Source organism: Squalius cephalus (assembly GCF_949319135.1).
Source record: "Squalius cephalus genome assembly, chromosome: 8".
Taxonomy (NCBI): Eukaryota; Metazoa; Chordata; class Actinopteri; order Cypriniformes; family Leuciscidae; genus Squalius; species Squalius cephalus.
In genome coordinates, this window is record NC_137129.1 from 18,878,186 (window position 1) to 18,904,454 (window position 26,269).

The 26,269-nt window shown below is 38.3% G+C and overlaps 2 protein-coding genes and 1 long non-coding RNA gene across 4 annotated transcripts; 2 read left to right on the plus strand and 1 right to left on the minus strand.

Moving 5' to 3' along the window:
- Positions 1 to 527: 527 nt before the first annotated feature.
- Positions 528 to 15,944, plus strand: ctps1a (CTP synthase 1a). Of its 2 annotated transcripts, none has more exons than XM_079879626.1 (18): positions 528 to 1,279; positions 2,305 to 2,482; positions 3,231 to 3,401; positions 4,063 to 4,163; positions 6,258 to 6,374; positions 6,496 to 6,579; positions 6,660 to 6,740; positions 8,928 to 9,079; positions 9,255 to 9,387; positions 9,527 to 9,615; positions 9,794 to 9,888; positions 9,973 to 10,035; positions 10,126 to 10,169; positions 10,259 to 10,355; positions 10,437 to 10,492; positions 13,407 to 13,503; positions 14,876 to 15,020; positions 15,209 to 15,944. In XM_079879626.1, the coding sequence occupies exons 1-18, from the start codon at positions 1,220 to 1,222 to the stop codon at positions 15,291 to 15,293; spliced, it is 1,848 nt and encodes a 615-aa protein (XP_079735752.1). In that variant the 5' UTR covers positions 528 to 1,219; the 3' UTR covers positions 15,294 to 15,944. The 2 variants fall into 2 exon arrangements, with proteins under 2 accessions (XP_079735752.1, XP_079735751.1); XM_079879625.1 differs by having other exon boundaries at positions 1,091 to 1,279; positions 2,302 to 2,482.
- A 559-nt stretch (positions 15,945 to 16,503) lies between these two features.
- On the minus strand, positions 16,504 to 18,777 carry LOC307163540. Its single transcript, XR_013822094.1, has 7 exons — positions 18,700 to 18,777; positions 18,187 to 18,248; positions 17,584 to 17,677; positions 17,363 to 17,409; positions 17,105 to 17,135; positions 16,845 to 16,931; positions 16,504 to 16,680 (listed from the first exon to the last, which is right to left on the minus strand). It is a non-coding gene; the product is annotated as an uncharacterized lncRNA (long non-coding RNA).
- Positions 18,778 to 19,973: 1,196 nt separating this feature from the next.
- rab42a (RAB42, member RAS oncogene family a) lies at positions 19,974 to 25,573 on the plus strand. Its single transcript, XM_079878342.1, has 2 exons — positions 19,974 to 20,331; positions 21,884 to 25,573. Exons 1-2 carry the CDS (start codon positions 20,117 to 20,119, stop codon positions 22,308 to 22,310), a joined length of 642 nt encoding a protein of 213 aa, XP_079734468.1. The 5' UTR covers positions 19,974 to 20,116; the 3' UTR covers positions 22,311 to 25,573.
- The last annotated feature ends 696 nt before the right edge of the window (positions 25,574 to 26,269 follow it).

Sequence of the window (26,269 nt, forward strand, 5' to 3'; positions counted from 1 at the left end):
GCAATCTGGCCGAGATACGTGCTGGCGGCAGGAAACTTCACTTTGTGTGCCTGCGCCTCGTATAACGTTACAACGTTATATATAAAGCTTGCAGGACAACTTGGTTGGCATTGCCTTTTCAGCGTGAGAAATACACGGTGTGGCGTGTGAGCGTGTGAACTGGTTGAATTGCGTGTGTCTCACGGCCAATGCGTGAGACTTGAGAACCCTGTCCTTCTTATCTTATGCTCGAAACACTCAGTTTCTAAAAAGTTTGAAATCTTCTTTGAATTGTTAAAACAAATAACAACAGCACATGAGGAGCTTGAACTCATTCTCTCGCTGCTAGTACAGGTCAAGCGCTACGAACGGAAGTAGGCAACCGGAGTCGTCGTCATGGCAGCGCGCATTGTTTAGACTGAGCAGAATAAGGTGGATACTGCACGCGGGTTTCTGTATGCGCCGTCTCTACTCAAAAGACCAAGATTCCTTGCGAATAGAACATGCGCAGAACACAAATCAATGTTCCTTTTGATGGGGATATGCCGATACGCGTTTACATGACCAAATATTCGGGTTAGAAAAGGGGTAACTTACCAGTCCCCAGGTATAATATCCGGGTTTTTAAAAACCGGGATATGAGCATATCCGGGTTTTTGCCGGTGTTTACATGGCCGTGCGCGACCGGGTTATTGCTAATATCCCGGTTTTGAACGGGTTATTGGCTGCATGTAAACGTAGTCATTGAGACATGGTTGTTGACTCGTACGCAATCATGTACAACACCCTAGCACCGAGTGCCGAGTTTTGCAAGCACCACTCACATTTTCTTCAGGAAGTGTACATTCTAGTTATTTTTATTATTCCTTTGAACACAAAACGATGCTTTATTCGCAAATGCTTTATTCTAGCCTACAATTTTGTGCATAAGTTAAATTTGCAACTTTGCATGGAAACATTGGCGCCTGTGCCTTTCCAACCAATCAGTTACGCCTATTCTTTAAACGTCACAGTGCGTAAATGAATTAATATTCATCATGATTTCGCAACTCGGGCTTCTAAGAAAGCTCTACTCTGCGTTTACGAAACGCGCTCCGGTTTGCCGTAGATTTCCTCTACTGAGGTTAAGCACTGAGCAGCACGTGTAGATGAGCACTGTGCTTTAGTGTGTTGTGAACACGTTTATTATCGCTTTACAACAACGGCTATTGTTCTGCAGAGATCGTTGAAGATCTGTCGCATGAAACCAGTCAAGTTATTTTACACAAAGTATCCGAACAACGCATCTTCAAATAATTTGGTAAGTTATTCGTTTCTTAGCTTTGCTGTGGAAAGCGAAGTAATTTATGTGGATCATATCCATAGATCACACCTAGTGACAACACAACACAGTATACAAACTATATAATACAATGATGTGAACTTGTTTTTTATTTAATTATATCAATTGGGGTTGTTGCCTAACAGATGTGTAACAAACTCGTGGTCCTATTGTTAGCACATGGTACATGCATACATCATGAATTATGATAAATGATGGCTGGATTTTAATAGCCTAACTTTACCAGTTAAGTTATACATTTGAGATTTGAGAAGCGAAATTCCTATAATTGGTATTTAGAGTTACTATCACAGTTACTGCTGTTTTTAAAATGTGTTAGCTTCAGGTTAGTACGAACACTGCCATCAAATAATTAATCAATAAAACAACATCGGAAGATTCAGAAACCGTATTACAATAATTAAAATGGGTCATTATTTATATTTCAAGCAGTGACTATAGTAAGTAACTATGGCATTGATTGTGGCGCAAACTTGTGGCTCCTCAAACATGTTGGTCCCCAAATATTCCTCATGTCCACAACATCATGTAAATGATCAGCTGTAGTGCAGTGACTCATGCACTGAAAGCTTAAGAAATATATTTATTTGTGTATCTGCAATGTTGTAAATGTTTTATGATTAATGATACGATGTTCTGTGAAGAAACCATAGATCATTGATTTGATATCTAGTCAAAAAGTGTTTCACAATTAAGCCTGTTTGTTTCTTCAGATAATTGATAATGTTGGTGTCATAACTGTGAAGTGCTTGCTCATCATGAGATGGAATTTGGCTTTGTAAGATAAGATTACACTTAGAAATTGATCTTCATTATATGATTGTGATTTTTATTTGAACAAGAAACAATAAAATCAATGTTACTTTAAATTCTGCAGTCTGGTTTTATGATCACAGTATGTTGTTTTTTTTATTTATTTTTTCTCTCCTGTCAGATTAATCATATCCTATCATTTCTATTCATTTCCATTCATTATCCAGCAGATGATTAGCAGTATGAAGTATATTCTGGTGACGGGCGGTGTGATCTCCGGCATTGGGAAAGGCATTATAGCCAGCAGTGTGGGCACGATTCTCAAGTCCTGCGGCCTGCATGTCACAGCCATCAAGATCGACCCGTATATCAACATAGATGCAGGAACCTTCTCGCCATATGAGCACGGTAATCTCACACAACTCATCGTAAAAGCTCCTTCCACTTCTAAGACTTTTACAATTAAATGTTACAGTACATGTAAATCATATCTTGACCATTAAAACTTGCCATAAAAGAATTTAAAGAAACAATCTGTTGTTAAACGCAAGCACCACTATTATTATTTGAATAAAACCCAAACCCTAATTATTAGACTTTGACAGGTTTTTCTTACTACAGACGTTATGTCTCTAATCATGCAGCTTGTTAAAGTGAATTGCTACTTTATGAAGTGATCAGATATACCCTAGACATTAGCTAGCCTATATTTACATGGAACTAAATAGATAGTTCAGATAGATGGCTCAGTTGAACTGAAAACCTTCATATAAAGGCTTGGGTTAAATTGTTATTGGTGATTTTCTTTATTTCTGCACATACGCTGAAGTTGTTTGTGAATAGATGCACAAGTAAATGAATATGTGAATCAGATTGCGATATTTAGTGTACATTAATCAGTACAGAGTCCGAAATCGGATTGGATTCATTTGGATTGACAGAAATTAGTACATTTAAACACTTATTGTGGGACCTGATATATCTAGAGATACCTGAAGACGTTAGGGTGGACAGTAACCAACCACTTATACACCTTTTTCAGAAAATGTAAAAAATTATCATTAGGTGTAACTGTTATAAAGCATCTTTATTATTTATATGGACGATAATCATATAACTCCTTGGTCTGTATAAAAATTTGTTTTGTTTTTTGTAGGCGAGGTGTTTGTTTTAGATGATGGGGGAGAGGTTGATTTGGATCTGGGGAACTATGAACGTTTTCTGGACATCAGGCTTACCAAAGACAACAACTTGACCACAGGAAAAATCTACCAGTCAGTCATCAACAAAGAGCGCAGAGGAGATTACCTGGGCAAAACCGTACAGGGTGAGAAAGGGGGTGTTATATTAATATGTGTAATAGGGGTTGCACAGACTAGTCGACTTTAATGCTCTGCCATGACGCTTTAAGCTTGACGTCGACTAGTCGCTGATAAGAAATCTTTGAAGTCCACTTTTTCACTCTGTTTCCAGCAGTTAAAATGACAAATAAATGTGTACCATCTGGATGCTCAGAATTGATTGGGTGAATGCACGTTTAATAAAGCTTATTGTACACGTATGTTAATCGCCGTTTTAAACTAATGCGCTGCTGCATTGTAACCCACACATATTCAGACAGTAGCTCGCACATAGAAACATTCAGTAGCGCAGAAATGTATTGTCAACACTGTTCTGTGATTTAACAATAAAGAAACTGAAAAGTTTTAGCATATATTTCTTAGTAACTAAAATCCACGTCTTGTGGCTGTACTTACAAAAACAATTTCAAGTTTTATTCAAGGGCATGCCTTGTCCCATAGAATTTCATTGTAAGTGCAGTTTTTCAAACTGAGAAACTGACAAAATGATTTTCTGTGGCAATTAACAGCATGTCGCATACTGTCTGTAGATCTTAACGTGTATAGAACAGTCGTCTAAATGGGCTTTAAGCATACTGTGTTTGTCTATGTTCTCCATATGTTTCATTTTATAATCATTTGTTCCAGTGGTGCCACACATAACTGATGCTATTCAGGAGTGGGTGATGCGTCAAGCTAAAGTTCCTGTAGATGTTGATGATGTTGAGCCCCAGGTTTGCGTCATTGAGGTGAGTAAAGGTAAAGTAAATATTTTAGGGCTGTGACAATTCCTAGATTAAATTAGAGTAGTCGATTTTAAAAAAATCCTCGATTGCAATTTACCCGTGTCGAGTAACCAGCAAAATACCGGAAGTGGCGCATTCCACAGACGAAAAACCATGAACCGCATTATTAAACACACAGGACATATATTTATTTAAAGGAGACATATCATGCTTTTAAATTGTTCCTTTTTACATATAAATCATACATTTGTAGTCTATATAAAGCGGAACTGCAATGCTTGGGTCTGAATTCTTCATTATTATAGCTCCACAGGCCCCTTTTCTACCCCTTTTCTGATGTGCGTCTGAGAGCAACTCGTTTTGGTGCGGTCTCTTTAAATACAATTGAGACACTTCATACCCCGCCCCCTCTCCAGGATGCAGAGGTTCAACTCCACCCCGTTCGGCCATTTTTGTAGTTTGATAGCAGAGACACGATTATCTAGCGGCACAGAAACTTTTTATTCACACGTTATTAACAAAATGTCAACAACGGAAGACTTGTCCAGCCAGCCTTACATGTTCGAGCCAGAGTCGGAGCAGGAGCGAGATGAAAATGAAGACGACGAACCTGTAGAACAACGTCTTCATATGGATGTATCGCAATGGTGTGTACTGTATTTACACATGAAACTTTGGTCTTCCGACCTTTTACCACCGTGTCGATTTATTTTGATTAATATGTGCGAGGGAGAGAGAGCAAGACAGCGTCTAGTTTGGAGACGGTGATGTCTTGTTTACACTTTCGCCTGGCTCCGAAGAGAGAGAGAGTGCGTGCGCGCGACCGGGTCTCTCTCTCTGCTCGTTCTTCAGTTAAACAAGCGCGGCAGTTCATCTACATTAGACGGTGTAATGAAGCGTGTGGGTTACTACATCCAACAACCGAACATTTTAACTTACCCTCTCGTAACTTCTGCATCCTTTAGCTTGGACTACAAAATTGCAGCGAGAAATAAAAATGGCGGATTGCTCGAAGTGTTGGGCCGGAAGTCAATGTCCTTATTTGGCAGTTCCGCTGCAAATACTGTGACGTAATAGTTCAAAAAACGTCATAGATAACAGAAAAATCGGAACAGGTTGAAAAATATGACCAAAACAGAATATAATGATATCAACGAAGCACCTGAAGAGAATAATTTCATATTTTCTGTACTTCTAAACACTCCAAATATACAACAAAATGCATTTAAGGGCTAAAAAAGTGCATTTGGCATGATATGTCCCCTTTAATTGAATCGCAGCCTTTGAATTGAATTACATGCGTCTCAGAGCGGCTCCGTTCACAGTAAATGCTGCTCCATGTGAACCGTTATCATTAACATGCTTAGAACACGTCTCAAACTCCATCTCTGCATATGCTGTGAGTTTGGTTTGCTTATAACATTCATCTGGGAATGCAATGTGCTCCATTTCATCAGATTTGTAAGGTAAATCATATATAAACCTACCCCAACATAGGAGAATATATCAATGTTTCTAAATATGTGAAATGTTTATCACGATTTCAAAATAAAAGTTTAAACCCTTGCTCTGAATTTGCATGTTTTGATATCCACATATTCTTCTTATAGAAAATGTGAACTGTTCACCGTCCAAGAAAAGTGGCTGTAGGATTTCTGTCGTAAAGTGGTGGCTAAATGTTAAGCAAACATTTTAATTAAATGTTGTTTCTCCAATATTAAACAAGGATTTAATCTGCGTGTAACAACACCAGGCCATTGGTGCCTTCTGCTGGAATTTGTTATAACGCATAATGTACATAATGTTTGTTTATATCATGTATATTATGTATTTTAAGTGTTGTTCTATAAAACCGTATGCTAAATTGCATATGATGCTTCATTTGAACCAAATATTATTGGCTCATTGTTATTATATATGTTTTTTTTTTGTTTTTTTTAGCTTAGGTCTATTTTTTTATTACCACAAAAATATCTGATTACTTGTCAAAATAATCCACTGGTTACTCGTTTACCAAAATAATCGTTAGTGACAGCCCTAAAATATAATAAGTTTAACAGGTTTCTGATGACTGAAGTTTTGTACGTCTTTTTGCAGTTGGGTGGTACAGTCGGAGACATAGAGAGCATGCCTTTCATCGAGGCCTTCAGACAGTTCCAGTTTAAAGTGAAGAGAGAGAATTTCTGTAATATTCACGTCAGTCTGGTACCACAGGTGAGGAGTTGTGCGCATTTACATCAGCGTGCACAGAACAGTGCATTATAGACCATATCACATTACACGTACGCATGCCCTGGAAATGTGAATGACATAGTGTCTCGATCGTGATGTCCAGCCCAGCGCTACAGGAGAGCAGAAGACCAAACCCACTCAGAACAGTGTGAGAGAGCTCAGAGGACTTGGACTGTCACCTGACCTGGTGAGTCAAGTTTCATAGAGCACGCGTATGTAAAATTTTTTGAACGAGTTTTGAGTGTTCTTTTATTTTTGCTGTTGCAGATAATGTGCCGATGCTCCACTCCACTTGAAAACTCTGTTAAAGAGAAGATATCCATGTTCTGTCACGTGGAACCTCAACAGGTTAGTCTGGATCACGCAGAACTGAAAACCACTCATAATGTCATAACAGTTTATTAAACATGATTATCCAAAATGTGTAAAACGCTGCTTTTTGTTGAAGCTGATTTAAAATATGTCTCGAGGACAATGAGTCTCATACATTAATAATTGAATTTATAGGTACAGGAGAACTGCTCAAGAAAATTCCTGCCTAATTAACAACATGTGCGTATGCACATGAATTGGTTCTTAACCTCGTTCTAATTTTAACAAGTTTGTAGTATACGAACCATGCGCTCGAGGTTAGTAATTTGGATAAAACACACCCAAAACATGTCCATATACAGTTGTGGTCAGAATTAATGGCACCCCTGGTAAATATGATCAAAAATAAATCTGCATTGTTTATCCTTTTGATCTTTCATTCAAAAAATTAGCAAAAATCTAACCTTTCATTGAAGTAAAATAATTGAAAGTGGGGGGTAAATCACATTATGAAATAAATGCTTTTCTCCAAAACACGCTGGCCATAATTATTGGCTCCCTGTTAATAAATACTTTTTGCAACCTCCTTTTGCTAAGATAACAGCTCTGAGTTTTCTTCTATAATCAGATCAGAGACCATTCCTCCATACAGAATCTCTCCAGATCCTAAAGGTCAAACAACTAAAAATCAGGTCAAGAATCTTGGTGTGTCTTTAGAGTCAGACCTTAGTTTCAATAGTCATGTCAAAGCAATAACTAAATCAGCATACTATCATCTGAAAAATATTGCAAGAATTAGATGCTTTGTTTCCAGTCAAGACTTAGAAAAACTAGTGCATGCTTTCATCACCAGCAGGGTGGATTATTGTAATGGACTCCTCACTGGCCTTCCCAAAAAGACCATAAGACATTTGCAGCTCATACAGAACGCTGCCGCCAGGATTCTTAGCAGAACCAGAAAATATGATCATATCACACCAGTACTCAGGTCATTACACTGGCTGCCAGTTACTTATAGGATTGATTTTAAAGTATTATTACTAGTATATAAATCATTTAATGGCCTAGGACCTCAATACATTGCAGATATGCTCACGGAACACAAACCCAACATATTACTCAGATCATTAGGATCACATCAGCTAGAAGTTCCAAGAGTTCACTCTAAGCAAGGAGAGTCTGCTTTTAGCCATTATGCCAGCCGCAGCTGGAACCAGCTTCCAGAGGAGATCAGATGTGCTCCTACATTAGTCACATTCAAATCCAGACTCAAAACACTTCTGTTTAACTTTGCATTTAATGAATGAGCACTGTGTCACTGTTTGTCCGACTGTTTATCCTGTGTCCTATTTTAGTCTTTATTCTAAACTGTTTTAATTATTTTTAGTTCTTTCTTGTTTCTTTATTTTAAACTGTTCTTTACTCTAAACTGTTTTAATTATTTTTAGTTCTTTCTCGTTTCTTTATTTTAAACTGTTTTGTATATTCTTATTTCTTCTGATTATTTTTAATAGTATGTAAAGCACTTTGAACTACCATTGTGTATGAAATGTGCTATATAAATAAACTTGCCTTGCCTTGCCTTGCCTTCAGATTCACAAGTTCATGTTGGTGCTTCTTCTGTTCAGTTCACCCCACTCATTTTCTATAGGGTTCAGTATAGGGGACTGGGACGGTCATTTTGTGCTCAGTTACCCATTTTTGTGTTGATTTTGATGTTTTTTTTGGACCGTTGTCCTGATGGAAGATCCAACCCTGGCCCATTATAAGATTTCTAGCAGAGGCAGACAGGTTTAGATTTTTTTTTTATCTGTTGGTATTTGCTAGAAATTAGAATCCATAATACCATATATCTGAACAAGATGTCCAGGACCTCCAGCAAAAAAATAGGCCCACAACATAAAAGATCCAGCAGTATATTTAACCATAGGCAATGAGGTGGGTTTGCTGCCAAAAAGCCCTTTTTTGTTTCATCTGACCATAGAATCCGGTCCCTTTTGAAGTTTTAGTCATGTCTGACACTTGAATATGCTGGAGTTTATTTTTGGAGGAGTGAGGAGGATTTTTCTTGAAACCCTCCTAAACAACATGATGCATTCCTGTTTATTTAAGTACGAAAGTTATTGAGTAATCATGATTTGTTGTGCAAATTTCATGCATAAGGTTGTGAGTATGTAAGCTTAGTGAATGAAACCCAATAATCTCAGTTGGTCTTCTCTATAGGTGATCTGCGTACATGATGTATCGTCCATCTATAGAGTGCCGCTGCTCTTAGAAAACCAGGGTGTTGTGGGTTACTTTTGCCGCAGACTAGACCTGCCCATTGAAACCAGACCCAGGAAGATGCTTGCACAGTGGAAAGAGATGTCAGACAGGTTAGAACACATTTAAAACTTTCAGAATCAGTTTCAGTTTATAAATTGTTATTGCGCCATATTGGATCATGTAGGCTAAGATTATCTTCTTTTGCGATCTTTCATATTATGATGAGGGCAAAAAAGACCAACAAAGGCTTATTTTAATGTTGTCTGCATTGTGTTTGTATGGTAGATCGGACAGGCTATTAGAGCATTGCTCCATTGCTCTGGTGGGGAAGTACACCAAGTTCTCAGACTCGTATGCCTCTGTGATCAAAGCCTTGGAGCACTCTGCTCTCGCCATCAGCCACAAACTAGAGGTTAAGGTGGGTGAAACCTGGCCTATTGCAATTGGTTTAGCACACGGGTAACTACTAATTCAACCTTTTAAAGAATAGTTTCTTTAAATTCTGAATATACAATTGAATTAATAAATCTTTCTCTTCTTCTTGCTTCTTTCTCTAGTATGTTGACTCTGCAGATTTGGAGCCCAGTACATTACAGGAAGAGCCGGTGAAGTACCATGAGGCCTGGCAGAAACTCTGCAGTGCGGAGTGAGTAATGCTTCCAAATACAATGACTGCATTTACATGGCTGATTTTACACATTTTAACATCAATCACATCTATTCTGCTTAGTAAGATGACGTTAACACGGTTAAAGAACTTGATTTTCCTAGTTATCCTGATGTAGTTTTGTTAATATTATTGCCGCTGTCTCTCATGCCATCAGTGGTATTTTAGTTCCGGGGGGGTTTGGAGTACGAGGGACAGAGGGCAAGATTCAAGCCATCAACTGGGCCAGGAAACAGAAGAAGCCTTTTCTGGGTAGGACTTCTTTAAAAATGAATTTTAACTCCAATGTTCTGGAGCGGCTGTGAATGTAACCCATCTGTACTATTCATCTTTCAGGTGTGTGTTTGGGGATGCAGCTAGCTGTGTGTGAATTTGCTAGGAACATGTTGGATTGGACAGGTAAGTTCTTCCTTCACAAAAGAATGTTGTACTCATGACTCCATTTACTAAGCCATGTTGAATAATGTGTGACTCTTCTGTTTTACCTAGATGCTAACTCCACGGAATTTGACCCAGAAACAAAACATCCTGTTGTGAGTAAATGTGGATTTCTGGTTCATTTTGGATTAGAAACAGTAGAGCAGATATAACTGTGTAATGTTTTTAATTGGTCATCTCACAGGTTATTGACATGCCAGAGCACAATCCAGGGCAAATGGGTGGAACTATGCGGTTGGGGAAACGGCGAACTATTTTCAAAACCAAAAACAGCATACTTAGTAAGTGCATTTCACTAACTGTAATGCCATATTGATGAATTAATAGAGAACTAGTTTAAATGCATGATTTATCTCTCACAGGAAAACTTTACGGAGACGTAGATTATGTAGAGGAAAGACACAGACATCGCTTTGAGGTACGTAATCTCTACTTTAAAGAAAAAAAAAAAAAATTAGGTGGTTGTACACTGTAATAGTGAATATTAGTGATCGACCGATAAATCGGGCCGATATTTGCGGGTTTGAGGTGTATCGGCATCGGCCAATACCCGGCTGCTGCGTTCGCCGATAGTTTTTTTTCCCGGCATTATTTACAGACAGGCGACCGCAGGCAGCTCTGTTGCTGGAGACGCTGCAGTTCACGTGCAGCCCATGCACTGCCCCTCCCACACAGTGCTGGAAGTCTCTTCAAGCAGGGTATCCGCGGGGTCTTGAAAAGTATTAAAAGGTGATAAATCAATTTTGGGAAAATTAAGACCCTTAAAAAGTATTAAAAAGTCTTATCACGGCTTTATAAAGTCTTACATTTTGAAAGTATTTTTTCTGAATTAGCTGTCCAACAGTTTGAGTCCCAAAAACATCGTAAAAGTGTGTGAATTTAGTCATTTTTATTAAAAAAAGGAACAGGTACATAAAAAACTAGGCTATTGTGGGTGCATTCGTAAATTGCCTCTGAAAGCACCAGAGCGGGCAGGCGGGCGGAAGTTCAAAAGCACAATGTACGCTCTGGCGTTCTCAGTGCGTATTATGAACGCACCGAAATGTTTTAAAGGTGAACTAAGTAACTTTTTTATCTTAACCGAACAGCTTCGGAGTCATTGGAATGGTTATATGACTGTTTTCGGGTTGAATGGTGGTCTTCTCGCACCCCTCAAGTGCCTGTGAGACGAAAAACCACCCTTGCAACTTTGGGCCGGCGAGCCGCCGGCCGCAGCGTCAGGAAGTATCACGTGATATCAGGTCTCACGATGTAATGAACTGCTTTACAGCACGCCACACATACACTATCTAAAAAAGTGTTTACCCTCATTCATTTCCAGAAACGCTGGCCGCAGAAAGTTATTACAAAGTAGCAAAAAAGAGTTGTAGCCTACAAAGCGGAGCCCTAGAGCCAGGGGTCTACAACACGTCGCTCGCGTGCTACCAATAGCTCGTGGCTTGATATGAGCTAGCTCGCCAGAGGCCGTTCACATATCGCGGCTTTTGCGCGCTCAAGTTTGTTCAAATGTAGGCGCGCGGGCAAGCGCGCTCATAATTGAAGCATTTATTTAAATAGGGAAAACGTGGAGGTGTTTGGTCGCTTCTAACTTTATCTCTGTTTGGTCCCTAATGAATGAACTGGGCTAAGCTAAGTGCTATCAAAGTGTCGCCGCGCGCCAGAGCGATTGAGTGCACGCACTGAAACGAGAGAGGTATATGTATCAACTCGTCTTAGTTAAGGGAATAACATAGTTTAATATGAAAAAACGGTGGTGTTCCTTTAATGCAATATGATTTTTTTTCTCTTCTGCTTCAAATATGTTGTTAGATATGGCAAGTCGGTTTATTTCTGTGAATCAGATCAAAATTGAGTCAGTTCAAATTTGAGTCAGTTTCAGTATATCATCTGATGGGTTTGCATCATCTCTTAGTTCCCATGAGGCATTTTGCTTGGTATATAACAGCCTTTTCTCCATCAGTAGCTCAATCACACTGAAAAGGCTGAACACCTCAATCAGTTCAACTGAGCTCATTCTGATTTAAAAGGGGTGACATAAACCTGAAATTATCATCATGTAAATGCTTGATTTTCCAGGCGCATTGACATGATGTTTGTTAACATACATTTAAACATGTCCATTTACATCTCATGTCTTAAAAACTGGTCTGTGAATGAAATTGAATGTTTGCAAAAAAAGCTTTTCTGACACGTCAGCTTTCTTTTTAAATATTTCAAGGTAAAAACAGCAATTATACTCAATGTAGGTCCGGTGACATTATCATCGCAACGGCTTTCTCCAGTTCTGAAGGTGGCAACTTAACATTGTGTATGCGCTTAAAGGACAAGTTCGGTATTTTACACTTAAAGCCCTGTTTACAGATCGTTTCTGATGAAATAGAACAGTTAAGATTAAAATGTGGACACATGCTGCTGTCCCGAGAATTTTAGGTTTATTTCGCTTTCCCCCCCACCTACACAATGGCAGCTTATGGGCACTGGAACAATCCTTCATAAAACGCATTAAACTTTCGTTTACAAAGACGTGAAACTCACCGAGTGGTCAGGGGTGTTCAATGATATGCTCACAAAAAAATCGCTGCAAAAGATGCTTTCCAACAGGTGTTTTACCATTCGTTGTAAAACTCTGGACCTATTTTTCCAAACGTCTCACACCCGTAGATTCTTCCGTTGAGAGCTTGAATAATAAACACTCCAGCCCAGTTGGTGGCGATAATGCACCTTTGCCAATTACAAGCAAACCACTGGCATTTAATTGAATACACAGAAGAAGCAGAAGAAGAAGCGTCGGAGTAATACCGTACCTCACACAGCCCATCCAATTCAAGTCAATGGAGTTGGACAAAAACTACGATAAAACCTGTTGGAAAGCATCTTTTGCAGCGATTTTTGTGTGAGGATATCAGTGAACACCCCTGACCACTCGGTGAGTTTCACGTCTTTGTAATCGAAAGTTTAATGCGTTTTAGGAAGGATTGTTCCAGTGCCCATAGGCTGCCATTGTGTAGGTGGGGGGGAGAAGCGAAATAAACCTAAAATTCTCGGGACAGCAGCATGTGTCCACATTTTTATCTCAACCGTTCTATTTCATCAGAAACGATCTGTAAACAGGGCTTTAAGTGTAAAATACCGAACTTGTCCTTTAAGTTTTGTTCAGAAATCTTGTAATGCACATGTAAACGTAAACCTGATTGCAATGTTTAGGGTATGGATCGGATTCTAATTGACAAAACTTAGTGTGTAAACATACCCAATAAAGGTACAAATAATTTGTAAGATACTTAGGTGTAGTAGCATGCATGAGTCCAGTATTATTCCTTCTGTCTGAGCAGGTGAACCCAGAGCTGAAGCAGCATTTTGAGGACAAGGGCTTCCATTTTGTGGGTCAGGATGTGGAGGGAGAGAGAATGGAGGTCATAGAGCTGGATGGTATGTAAAAGAACACAAGACAAATTCTCAAATATACCAAGATGATTTGAAATGTTTTGTTTTGTATTTTTAGGTTTGGTGTTTTAAAATGGCAGTGTGAATTTAAAGCGAACCAGAACTATCATTTTCTTTTTTTGTTCGAAACTAAAAGAACAATTAGAACTAAACTGAAATTATGAACAACCTTATTAACATTAGCTGCTTTTCCACTGTCGGGCCATTGCGAGCCTGGGCTTTCAATGGGCCGGGCTGGACTAATAGCCTCGGAACCGTAGCACCGAGCCCAAAACAAAACTGCGTTTCCACCTTCGGGCCATTTTTGTTGTTTACTTCAGGATTTAAAACCAAAACAATCAATGTTTTACCACGTTTACAATAAGAGATACATTGATCATAATGAATTAATTTGTGTTAAGATTGCACATTAGTCACACAGCAATAAAGTGGTTTACCATTATTTCACAAAAGAAAGAGGACACTAATACTTATTCAGTCGCGTCTGTTTATTTGTAGCTATTTGTAGTCCCAGCACAGTATGTTTACATCACATTTATGCCACCAAAAATACAACCTGAGGAGCTTATATTTTCAGTCAGAGAAACAGAGGAAGCTCCCGTAAAACCGGAGTTGCTTTGTTTTAGGACATATGCAGAGTTAAATATGGATATCAGTCTGGTATAAAGAGACTAGACGTACTGACAGATAAAATAAATACACGATTGTGATAGCCTATATGATTTGTCTGATTTTTTTTCAAGTGGTCATACTTACCATGTTTACTATGGTAATAGTTAGCGCACAGTCTTTTGCATCGCAAATATTTCTGCCTTGTACAGTGTTTTCAAACACTCGCTGCTGTCTGAAAATGATTTTTTAGCTAAAATGATTTTAAAAGTCTTTAATGCTGGTATATGGAATCATCCGCGGGGCTCCCGTCTCCAGACTGATAAACTGCCTTTGTTCGTAACCACTCCTCATGCCCGAGCTGGCCCACTTTGGACCAAGGTATTCGTGGCCAAAAAACCCTGGCCGTTGGCCCAGAGGAAGCCCCTACTGAGGCCTGATCAAGCCCCGGAAGTGACAGTGGAAACGCAGCTAATGTTATATTCAACTCCTGTCATGACCAGTAATTTTCTCCACAAGAGTACCAAAAAACAGGAACCGTTTTTAAGAGATTTTTAAAGCATTATGTTCATTCATCTAGAGCAGTGGTACCAACACTAAAAGGAAATGCAATTTTTACAATTGAAACAAGCACAACAACAAAAGTGCAGTAAGTTTCTGCAGTAATCGACAGCATGCCAGACTGCCCATAGACCCTCAATTTTTTTTGTCCACAGAATTGATCAATTTGACACATTTTTTTTTTCAGATCACCCGTATTTTGTTGGTGTCCAGTATCACCCAGAATTCACATCCAGACCGATAAAACCATCTCCACCATACTTTGGCCTACTGTTGGCCGCTGCGGGGAGGCTTCCAGGTTATCTCCAGAAAGGCTGTCGGTTGTCGCCACGGTATGACGTTCCCTAAGCAACTAAATTTATCCCAATGTCATCCCAAAATTTGTCAATTAAAAGCTGGGTTCTGTCTCTGGAAAAGAGACCTCATACAAACCATCTTGAAGTAGATCATTATCTATTATAACAGCAGCTATTTGACAAGCTTTGCATGATACTAAATTATAGTTGTTTTCTGTTCACAGAGACACATACAGTGACCGAAGTGACAGCAGTTCTCCAGACTCAGAGGTTGCAGATTTTAAACTATGTTCAATTGCTCAGGAATGAAACCATTACTGTAACATGTTACATGTGATCTTATCTGTAAACGGCATGATTGCTGGGCCTGCTTTTTGAGAATGAAAATGTGTGCTGATGTGGTTTTAAATTGTCCAGTTTTAACTGTCAATGGAGTGGACTCTGAGAATACATGATCAGCAGTTTTGTTTAAGCTGTCCTTTTTTCTTTGTTTGTGCATGTAATCATGCCAATTAAATGACTTTCTTTGGGCAGCTGTTATTAGATAAACGTTTGTTCATTTATATATATAAAAACCTTTTCAATATGTATAGTTAAGTGACACGGTTATACGTTTGTCAAGTTTCAGTAACAGGATTTGTAATGTGTTGCTAGAGTGTAAATAAAGTAATGCATTCATTTCACTGTCTAGGTTAACAGATCCAATAGTTTGACTAGGAGTAACTGACTTCTAACCAAAAATAACCTTGAATTGTTTTAGCCAAAATAACATGGTGTAAGCAAAGTCAAATGTGATAAAGTATGTGATATCAAAAGAAATTAAACCAGCCACCTTGAAATCTAATTGATGACTAGTCTATACTTGGGGTTGTTTAGATGTCCATTATAGGATTAATTCACTTGAGAAAATTCTGATAATTTACTCCCCACATCATCCAAGATGCTCATGTCCTTCAGTCCAAAAAAAAAAAAATCCAGTATTTTTCTCCATATAGTGGACTTCAACAGTTTGAAAGTCCAAATTGCAGTTTCAATACAGCTTCAAATGATCACTTTGCATACATGTAATGAAGTTGAATATCACACGTGACAGGCAGAAGTACCTACCCAGTTTACAAGGCAAATGTGCAAAAGACTAAGTCAAAAGCTAACCTAGACCTTTCTGCACACCGCATGCATTTGTGGTTAAGTATATTAGTGCTTTTGTTTAGCTAGATAATACCCTTATTCCTCAGCTGGAATCGTATAGAGCCCTTTGAAGCATCAATTTAGACCTTCAACATTGTACCCTTTAAGTCCACTACATGGAGAAATCCTGAAACTTAAACACCAATTTCTTTGAACAAAGACCTTGATGTGGGGTTTAGTCAAATCAGGAAATTCTGAAGTGAACTAGTCCTTTAAATTCACTTGCAGCCCAAATTACCTTTTAGCCTAGATGTCTGGGCTGTGTTTGGGTGGCTATTTGATGTCTTCATACACAATTGTTCGCTCGGTACACCACTCACTTACTGAGAAACATTTTGCAAGAGCCAAGATTGTCCAATATAGCACCAAGTGCTTTAGTTTATTAAAAACAAGTTAAAGCCACAGATGTATTAGACAAGTCTTATACAATTTACATTCAGATTAAGTTGGACTTGCACCACCCATATAAAAACTTGAACTTCCACCTGCTGGTCAAAAGCTTGAGCACCTAAAGAGAAACATGCAAAACAATTAGCTATAACATACACCAAAGAGACAGTTTTCACAAGCACTGATCTCAGACCCATTTCCGTAGTTTCATCCAGCAGTCACCATCAAAAAGTGATCATCATTGATCAGGAATCAATTACACCAAAAGCAATAGCAACATACCTGCACTTGCACTCAAGGTTAGGTTTGACTTGGACCACCCATGTAAACACTTGAACTTCCACCTACTGGTCAAAAGCTTTAGAGCACCTAAAGAGAAACAGGCAATACAATGAGCTATAAACACACACCAAAGAGACAAAGTTTTCGCAAGCACTGATCTCAGACCCATATCCGTAAGTTTCATCCAACAGTCACCATCGAAAGTGTGATCATCATTGATCAGGAATCAATTACACCATCAAAAGCCAATAGCAACATACCTGCACCACCGTTACCACAGATAATCAGCACCTTTGAGGGAAAACAAAAGCACCATTAACACAAGCCACAAATCAAAATGCAAGAAAACTTCAGCAGCTAATGCTGAATGTTGGACAGTAGAGTGACCTACACAGACACTAGCAGACAGGTGGTCAAAGTCTCCCCATTAATTTAGCACGTAATTTGAACAACCGGGTGCACAAAGAGCACCGATTATCAGAAAACGTGCAGAAAGACATTAATGACAATGAACTTACCAGCGCATGGACCCACAACAGGCATCTTGCAGGCAGCACTGCAACTTCTGATGAAGAAACAATGTTAAAGCCAAACGAGGACTAGATTATAACGGAGCAATTAGAACAGTTAAAGCTGGCTCAGAACGTTTATGTGATTCTCATAATAGAGCTGTTCTCTCAGAGAGGGCAAGTTTGTCATCATAGCCAACATGAACAGAAAGCCTAAAACAGAAACCAACCTTTTACAGAAGGCTCACTCAGCCCATCTCAAAGAGCATGATGGCAGGACACTTCATCCATCCGAGAACATGGTTTTATTTTGCACCACCCAACCTGCGTGAAAAAAAAAAAGTAACTTAAGAAGGGCTATGTAAAATAGGACATCCACGAAAACACAAAATAACGTGTGTGGGGGGGGGGGGGGGGGATATTAACAGTTGTAGAACCAGTTTTACTAATACCATTAAACTTAGTGTAGTAAAGCCATGGTTAATTTTTGGTTACCATGGTTTAACTACAATAACCATATTTTTTGTAGTAAAACCATGGTTGATTTTCGTAAGGGTTGTCCTTTTCCTTAATGTTGCTGGGACAGCTACAGGTTAACTGTTCAGCGACCGTCGGTAAAAGTTTTGCTATCGGCTCCTGTTTGACCGCGCCTGCTATAGATGAACAGGAACGGCTTCGATCAGGGCCGTGAATAGCGACTTCATTAAATCACCAAATTAATATGCAAGAGACAGTTTTTCAGCTATAAGTTTAATCTAATTAGTATTCGTTAACCACTAATTAAGTTAACGTAGCGTACAACAATATATTCCATATTAAACTCGAATCAATACCTCTGCAGAAGTGATTACGGTGGAACCTCGTGGTGAACCGAATCTCCAATCTCAGCGAGCACCTGGAAAAAAAACACAAAATAAGTCTGTATGACCTTACAATAAATACCCACATATTTATCAAGCAAACTATGGATCTAGAAATGGTAACGTGTAACATACGCAAAATGGTAAGTTGCCTTTAAAGGTAACGTTAAATATGATGGCTAGCCTAAAATGGCGCCGATTTGCAAGCTACTCTGCAAGTAATGTTGCACTGAGCCACAAAACCAAAATGTTACTTTCAAAACATTAGAGATTACAAATAATGTACCTTTATTAACGCGGAATTGTAAAACTACTTAATTTGAGACAATCTAACCGCGCTGTTACGCACTAACTTACATCCCGATTACTTCTAAACGCCAAAATATGCTACGATGAACTCACAAAGAAAATATTGCTGTAACAACCAAACGATTTATATTTGAAAACTAGCTATTGAAATATACTACATAGTTGAAGAACACTCACCTTCATTCTTTGAGAACACAGTTCGAAAGAGGAAGTTATGAATGTGACCCGAACTTTTATACAGCGAAACCTAACTCTGATTGGTTGAATGGGCTCATCGCTGATTGGTTGAATGAGGTGGCTTGGTCGCAAAGGTTGATGGGATTTGGATTTCTGATTGTATAAAATGAGTTATGGGATTTCCTCTCCGACTAATATAGGCCTATTTGATAATATCCTATGTCTCTCTTTTATTTAATCAACTGAATGTTTTAATTATGAAATATATATTTTTACTGAAAAATAAATGTATATAAAAGTAAGCAATAAAGTAATTCTCATGTTGTTGTTAAAACCGTGTTCTTAGCTCAAATATGCATATAATATATATATAGGCCTATATATATATATATATATATATATATATATATATATATATATATATATATATATAGGTATGTTGATCTAAACTACTAATTCCGTCTGTTTACAGAATGCGTCATACAGGAATTCAGGAATTCTGCGATCAGGATTGGTTAGATACCTTGTCAGATGATTAAGATAGCCTCATTAAGCGCTTTATCTCCTTTTCTTTTTTTTCTTTTTCTTATTTTTTTTTTCTTATTACAGGCTATTAATAAGCATATTTTGGAGGATGTGCTTGTTGAATTGTTTGATGAATCCCCGGCTGCCCCTGTGTCACGTCTATTTCAGTACCATGGACAGCGCCTAGCCCACTACACACTCTGCTTGGACCGAGACAAAAACTCAAGTCCAGTAATAATCTTCTATAAATAATGCATAAAAAAAAAAAATATATGCAAGTGGGCTATTTAGCCAAAGGTTGAATATCCTTACTATAATAATGTTTTAATGAAAATTATTTAGATCCTTGCTAATTCATTGGGATGAATTGTTTAATCCGAGTATTATTAATAATATATACAATTAATTATTAAATACTGGTGTTTTTATCATATTGCTATTTTGTAAGCAATAAACCACAAGGTCTTGAGTTACAGGGACTTTACCCCCTTCACTCCGCTTCTGTTTACTCGTGGTGAAATCATTTTATCGCACTGTTTTTCGTGGCTTATTGGTTTATAAGTACATAAATATTCACGGATATAAACTTATCCTAAATCCAAGCGTAGCCTATAGGCTACAGCTAGTCCTGCTTATATGATATAATGTGTAAGAATATGCTTATGTCGCAAAATAGGTTTCACTTCCTCCAGTCCTCAAATGAAAGTAATTCAGGTCATTTGCTGTAGTTACACATTAGTTGGAATTGAGATGTGAGAATGAGTGCATCACATGACTGCAGCACATCCACCTCACCGCCCCCGCCGCTCCGCTCCATACACTCAATGTAAACACCGTTAGCGCTCCTGCTTTGTCTTTGAGCCTGTGGCTGGAGCTCTCGACTCACTATGCCATGGATATTTTATGGCAATACCAGTTCAGGATCATTTTGCTGGGGGACTCGACGGTGGGCAAATCATCTTTGCTTAAGAGGTTCACGGATGGCATATACAGCGATGTAGCGGATCCTACAGTCGGTGTGGATTTCTACGCCCGTTCAATAGACATCGAACCAGGGGTTAAAATCAAACTACAGCTGTGGGATACAGCCGGACAAGAAAGATTCAGGTTAGTGCTCTATTAATAATAATAATAATAATAATTATTATTATTATTATTATTATTATTATTACAGTCTGCTGACTATGTCTCCATGATATGGATTGAATGTGAAAGCCTACATCACTATGATTTTGTAACACAGAATGACGGCAAAGAGCCTATCCATGCATGCTTTTTCGATGTCGTTGGTTGTGTAATCTTGCAGGGTTATGTTCTAGGTTAGCCCTTTATATGATAGCCTATGATTCTACTTGTATGTGCATGCCTATTATATCATTTACCTGCTGGGTTCACATTCACAGGCCTACCAATGAATGAGTTAAACTGGCTCATCTCATTGATTTGTTCAAGTGTCATATGCCTCACCTGTTTGTATTCAGTAATGAGCGTGTTTGGTTTAGTTCTGTCACTGGGCTCAGATCCTGATGTCTCTGATCAGCTTACCCAATTTTTGAAGCACCGCTTGCCTTCAGGGAAGCACAAACATCCACCCTCAATGCTTTAAAGGACCATTCATGAAATGTAAAAATCAACCACCACAAAAGCCTTTCTTGTTTTTATAAATGTATTCAGAATGATCAGACTCCCACTTGATTTTTCCACATATGGGCCCTTGCCCTATCATGCACACTAAGCACAAATGGACACTTAGGTTCTCTGCTCAACATCCTTTCAGATATATGATCTATTGGCATTACATGTATATTTGCAATAATTGTAGTATGGATTATTGACCAGACACCTAGAAACAAGCAACTGCAGATGCAAAAATGTATATAGAAAGTCACACTGCTTGAATGCGTGCCAGTGCTATTGCCACACTGTGAAATGTGAAATAGACAAATTAGATAAGGTCAAAGAAATAAGGAATGCATACATTTCTATAGCATCAGTGCCCTGTGAACACCCTTTTTCACAGTTTTAATGCTGTATACTAGTCCTGATATGATCTTATGTTTGTGTAATAGATTATTCCAATATAGTTTATTCTCATAAATGTAATTTTGATGCAACTTATAAATTATTTTTTAAATTACATCTTGCAAAATCCATTCTTCAATATCATTCCGCTGAGATGTCTGCTAGGTAGCTAAGTTAAATTACACAATTAATAATTAAACACAACTGAAGCCTCAATGGCTTCTGGTTTCTGGTTTCAGATGTAAATGAGCAAGGAAACAAATTAGGTATTAAAAGAATTAGAAGAATTAGAATTAAAAGAAAAGGTTCTACAACAACTATGTTAAACCAATATGGCAGAAGATTTTATGTAAGTGATTATATAAAATTCTTCAAGAGCTTCACATTTCTAACACAATCTCACTGCAGTTTACAATTTGTAACTATTTTATCTTTTGGCGTGAATATATATATGTGGTGGCTAATTTTTGTGATCCCAATTATACGTTTTTTCTACCCCACTGATAGTTTGATGTAGGGATGGAGCTTCGTGCTTATTTTTTCGATTGAGCTTAACTTAACAAAGAATCTTGGAATTATTCGGTGCATCCATGTAATCATAAGAGACTTGAAAATATTACCGTCTTTTTCCCCTCAGGTCCATCACTACTTCCTACTATCGCAACTCTGTTGGCGGGCTCTTAGTATTTGACCTGACGAACAGGAAGACCTTCGATCATGTGCGTGAATGGCACCGAGAAGTCAGCGAGCACATCCTGCCTCATCACATGGTCTACATCCTGATTGGCCACAAGAGCGACCTGAGCCGCGACCGCAAGGTGACGCGGGACGAGGCAGAGCAGCTGGCGGCCGAACTCGGCATCCGCTACGTGGAAACTTCAGCCAAGTGCAACAGCAATGTGGAACGTGCTTTCGAGTTGCTCACACGGGACATCTATGAGCTGATGAAGATGGGTGAGATCTCCACCCGTGACGGCTGGGATGGGGTCAAGAGTGGCCTCACCGCTAAAGTTCTTTATCCAGCCGAGGAGGAGGCGGAGCGAGAAAAGAGCTGCAACTGCTGACTTCCACAATCCACCTGTAATTGCTCACCTGTGTATCAGTCGGTCGTTGCTCACCTCGGCTTTCACCAATGTGTCGCATCATGGTCACTGCCTCAGGGTTTTGGACCGCTGCACTTACCTTGTTGTTGCTGTCTGAGGTTGATGGTACAAGCCATTCAAAGGTGTAGTATATTTAGGCTTGCATGGACAGGCCCTGCTTCATATTGTTGAAATTCACCCCTGTTCTGAAGTTTGCAGCAATCTTGTGGATAACGTGTGGATAACATTTTTTACATTCTAGTTTGAGCTGTATATGTCATTGTACTTCCCATCCTCTGGAGCTATTATGGTTTATTTGGCTTGTTCATTTCCCTTTAATCATTATAACTGTGATACCATTACCTTTTAAAAAAACATCTAGTGATTACAATCGACACTGTCCGTCCACTTACAGATTTAAAGATCCCATAAATTGGCTTGACAACATGATTTTCTTTCCTGTGTTGACATTTCTTATTGAAGCAGGTGGTTGGAGCTGGACAAAAGACTTGTCCTTATCCAATAGCTTTTAGCTTATGTTAGTGCTGTGAACCATGATTTGCTACTTCATATTGCTAGTCAGTTGGCAGGTATTAGGAGGAGGACATTGGAGAGCATTTGACCTGACAAATATATCATCAATATTATTTGGTCCGTTTCCCTAGTAGCAGTAAAATTTGCTGCTACTTGGACTGAAAGTGACAAAACTTGGACTGAAGAGACTTGGACTGAAAGCCACAAAACTCCCATTTTAGATATGAATTTGAGACAGCAAGGACAGTTGTTGGCTGGTAGACATCATTTCTGGGTAAAAAGGCAAGACTAAACCTCCTTTCTAACTAATCGCTGAGTTTGCAAATGTAATTACACAATTTCATCCATTTCTGATTCATTACTTTTTTATACCACTTTGTTATAACAACCCAACTTCTGCAGACATTATTATGTGCACCAAACCAAAATATTTCATTGTAATAATTCAGGAAATAATCGTAATTGCAACATATTTTAAATTGTCACCTGTTCATGGATAAATATATATATATTATCAAATCTGTTGATGTAGTATTCATTCTCCAAAAGCATCTAAAACCTAGTGATCTGCCCATCTAGACAGCATTGTAGTGCATCATAGATGAATTCCTTAAACACAGACTGTTCCGAAAAACAGACAGAACAATTATGCTGCTTCTAAGACACAGTTTCTAGGCAGCATCATGTGTATCATCCAAGATTAACTCAAAAGAAATGTTAATTATAAATATATCTCATTCAATGCTAAAAATATCAATCTAATTAAATGGACTGTTTTACCCAAAATTTGTGTGTGCTATGTATGTTTGTGCTTATTACTATCCAGTATCATTAGCTAACAAGTTGCTACTTACGTGTAGCATTTCAAAACAGTCACTTACATATGAGGTTCCATTGGTTAGCATGTCACATTAAGCCCAAAGTATCAACTTTACGACACAAATAGCATATGCTATATGAAACGCATATCCTTTCAAACTATACTCAATTCGTAGCGATAGCACGAACACAGGCACTTGACACATGCGAACTAGAACATTTCATCCTTGTTCGGTGTCTGCGCTATTTCTCCAGAAGTTATGAGCGATAACAGTGTTTTTGTGCTCAAAATACTTTGTACTAGAATTGCAGGTATCTATCCCCCAGATTCATGCAATGAAATGTAAGTTGGTTCAACTTAATTTGATCAAATACAGCTTAAATGAAATAGATACATTTATAATTTGATTTTATGCTTGTCCAACTCAAACTAAAAAATTAAATAGAAAAATAAATTATGTCGAAATGCTTCCAATTTTGTTCCCCCTATATATATAGACAGTAGACAAAACATAGTTGAGGTGTTTTTAACTAAAAGTCATAAAAACAGGTATAAAACAGTTATTTACTGTAAAACAACCTAACATATTAGAAAAAGGGAAAATATCCAATAGCTGAATTTAATATAACATTCAATATGATGAATAAACATCTGTTGTTTGTTAATGAGTTATTGGATTCAGAACTTTTACATTTTATGTTTACACTTATTCATTTAGCAGATGCTTTTATCCAAAGCAACTTACAAATAGGAATACAACAAGAAACCAAACGTAAGGAGACAAACACAAGAAGTGCTACAAAAATACACAAATTTAAAAACTGATCAGAATAGACTGTCAGCAGGATTAGTGCTCATGGAAGAGATGAGTTTTCAGCCATTTCTTGAATATTGTCAGGGATTCAGCTGTCCGGATATAGGGTTAGGAAGATTGCGCATGTTGGAAGTCCAGCCAGAAGAGCATTGCAATCCAGTCTAGAAATGACAAGGGTCTGTACAGGAAGTTGTTTGGCATGCTCTATTAGGAATAGAGCCTGATCTTCCTGGTGTTGTGCAGTGCAAACCTGCATGATGGTGATGTCTTTGCAATGTGGTCTCTGAATGTCTGCTGGTCATCAAAGATTACCAAAAGATATTTGTCTAAACAGGATGGAATTATTGATGAGCCTAGATGGATGGTGAAATTATGCTGAATCGTAGGAGTGGCTGAGAAGAGATTCTTTGCTAGATTGAGTTGCAGGTGATATTCTTTGCTGGGATGTCTGCCAGGCAATGCAATATCAGTGCAGCTACAGTCAGATCATCTACCTAAGATGAAAAGTAAAGTTGTGTTTCTTCACATAGCAATAGTAGGAGAATCCACGTGCCTGTGTAATATAGGATCCTAGTAATGTATAAGAATATATGGAGAAGAGTAGGGGTCCTAGCACTGACCCTTCAGGTACCCCCATGACTTGTTGATGGGCTTTGTATCCCTCCCCTCCCCAGTAAACCTTAAAAGACCTATGTGAGGTACGATTCGAATCAGCAAAGTGCAGTTCCTGTGAGGCCCAGTGATTAAAAGGTGGACAAAATTATAAAAAAGGCATAAACTTCATACTTTTTGTGTGGAGGGGCATGTCTCTGCCTTATTTACAATCCTAAAAAGAAGATAATGACATAAATAAATCCGACTTTTGACTTACTATCACTAGCAAGTTGTCACATTGATGTTCAGTAATGCCACAATGATGTTCATCAAACTGTGAAAGAAGATTTAAAGTGCATTTGAATACACATATGACAGCAGAAGTTTTTGTTCACATGGTTTTATTTTCCCCAACTCTATATTCACCTAATATGACAGACTGTACATTTCTCACAAGTAATTAAACTGATTTCGTAGTAAATTAAAAGGTTTATTTGGTTCTATTGTCTGATAAATATTACATCGAGAATTGGAATAGGGGGAAAACATGGAATATTTTGCCTTTTATGTGTCCTGTTTTTAATATATCAACAACATTTAGATCTGGTTCTCCATGTTATTATGTTGAAATATTCTGTAAGAAAAATGTCCGATGTGTCATATTTAAAAAAAAAAAATAGAGAGAGAGTTGGGGGACATATTTCGGTTATTGTTCTTGGTGTGAATGGGCCTTTACACTGAAGCTATTTCTTCAGACCAGAATATCATACAGACTTGCAGATGGGCATAGTGTAACTCACCAACACCAGGATCTTGTCTCATGAACTGACTTTACACTGTATGACACTGATAGTCTCTGAGTAATGAAGACCATGTGCTATGCCTACTTTAGATCAGGGCAGATGTACAGCTATAAGACCCCCATTTCAGGACACTCCTCATTCCACCAGCATGTCAGCAAGACTTCAGTTATGCCTGCTGTAAACAGATTTTGCATGCAGCATAGCTGAGTGTCTTAGGTCCATCATGTGCTGACGGCTTTACTGGATGTGGTTGGACGTACATTTCTGAATGGCTACATTTATTGTAAATAGCAGCAGGGCACAATGTACTTAAATGTCAGGTGAGTGCTTTGGTGGAAGCTAAAAGGTTTTTGTGGCTTAACCGCAGGTCAACGTA

Coding starts and splice junctions, on each gene's coding strand:
- ctps1a (XM_079879625.1), top strand. CDS start 1,220: ATGAAACCAGTCAAGTTATTTTACACAAAGTATCCGAACAACGCATCT. Junction 6,580..6,659: donor TTGGACTGTCACCTGACCTG/GTGAGTCAAGTT, acceptor TTGCTGTTGCAG/ATAATGTGCCGATGCTCCAC. Junction 10,356..10,436: donor AACCAAAAACAGCATACTTA/GTAAGTGCATTT, acceptor TATCTCTCACAG/GAAAACTTTACGGAGACGTA.
- rab42a (XM_079878342.1), top strand. CDS start 20,117: ATGGATATTTTATGGCAATACCAGTTCAGGATCATTTTGCTGGGGGAC. Junction 20,332..21,883: donor GCCGGACAAGAAAGATTCAG/GTTAGTGCTCTA, acceptor TTTTCCCCTCAG/GTCCATCACTACTTCCTACT.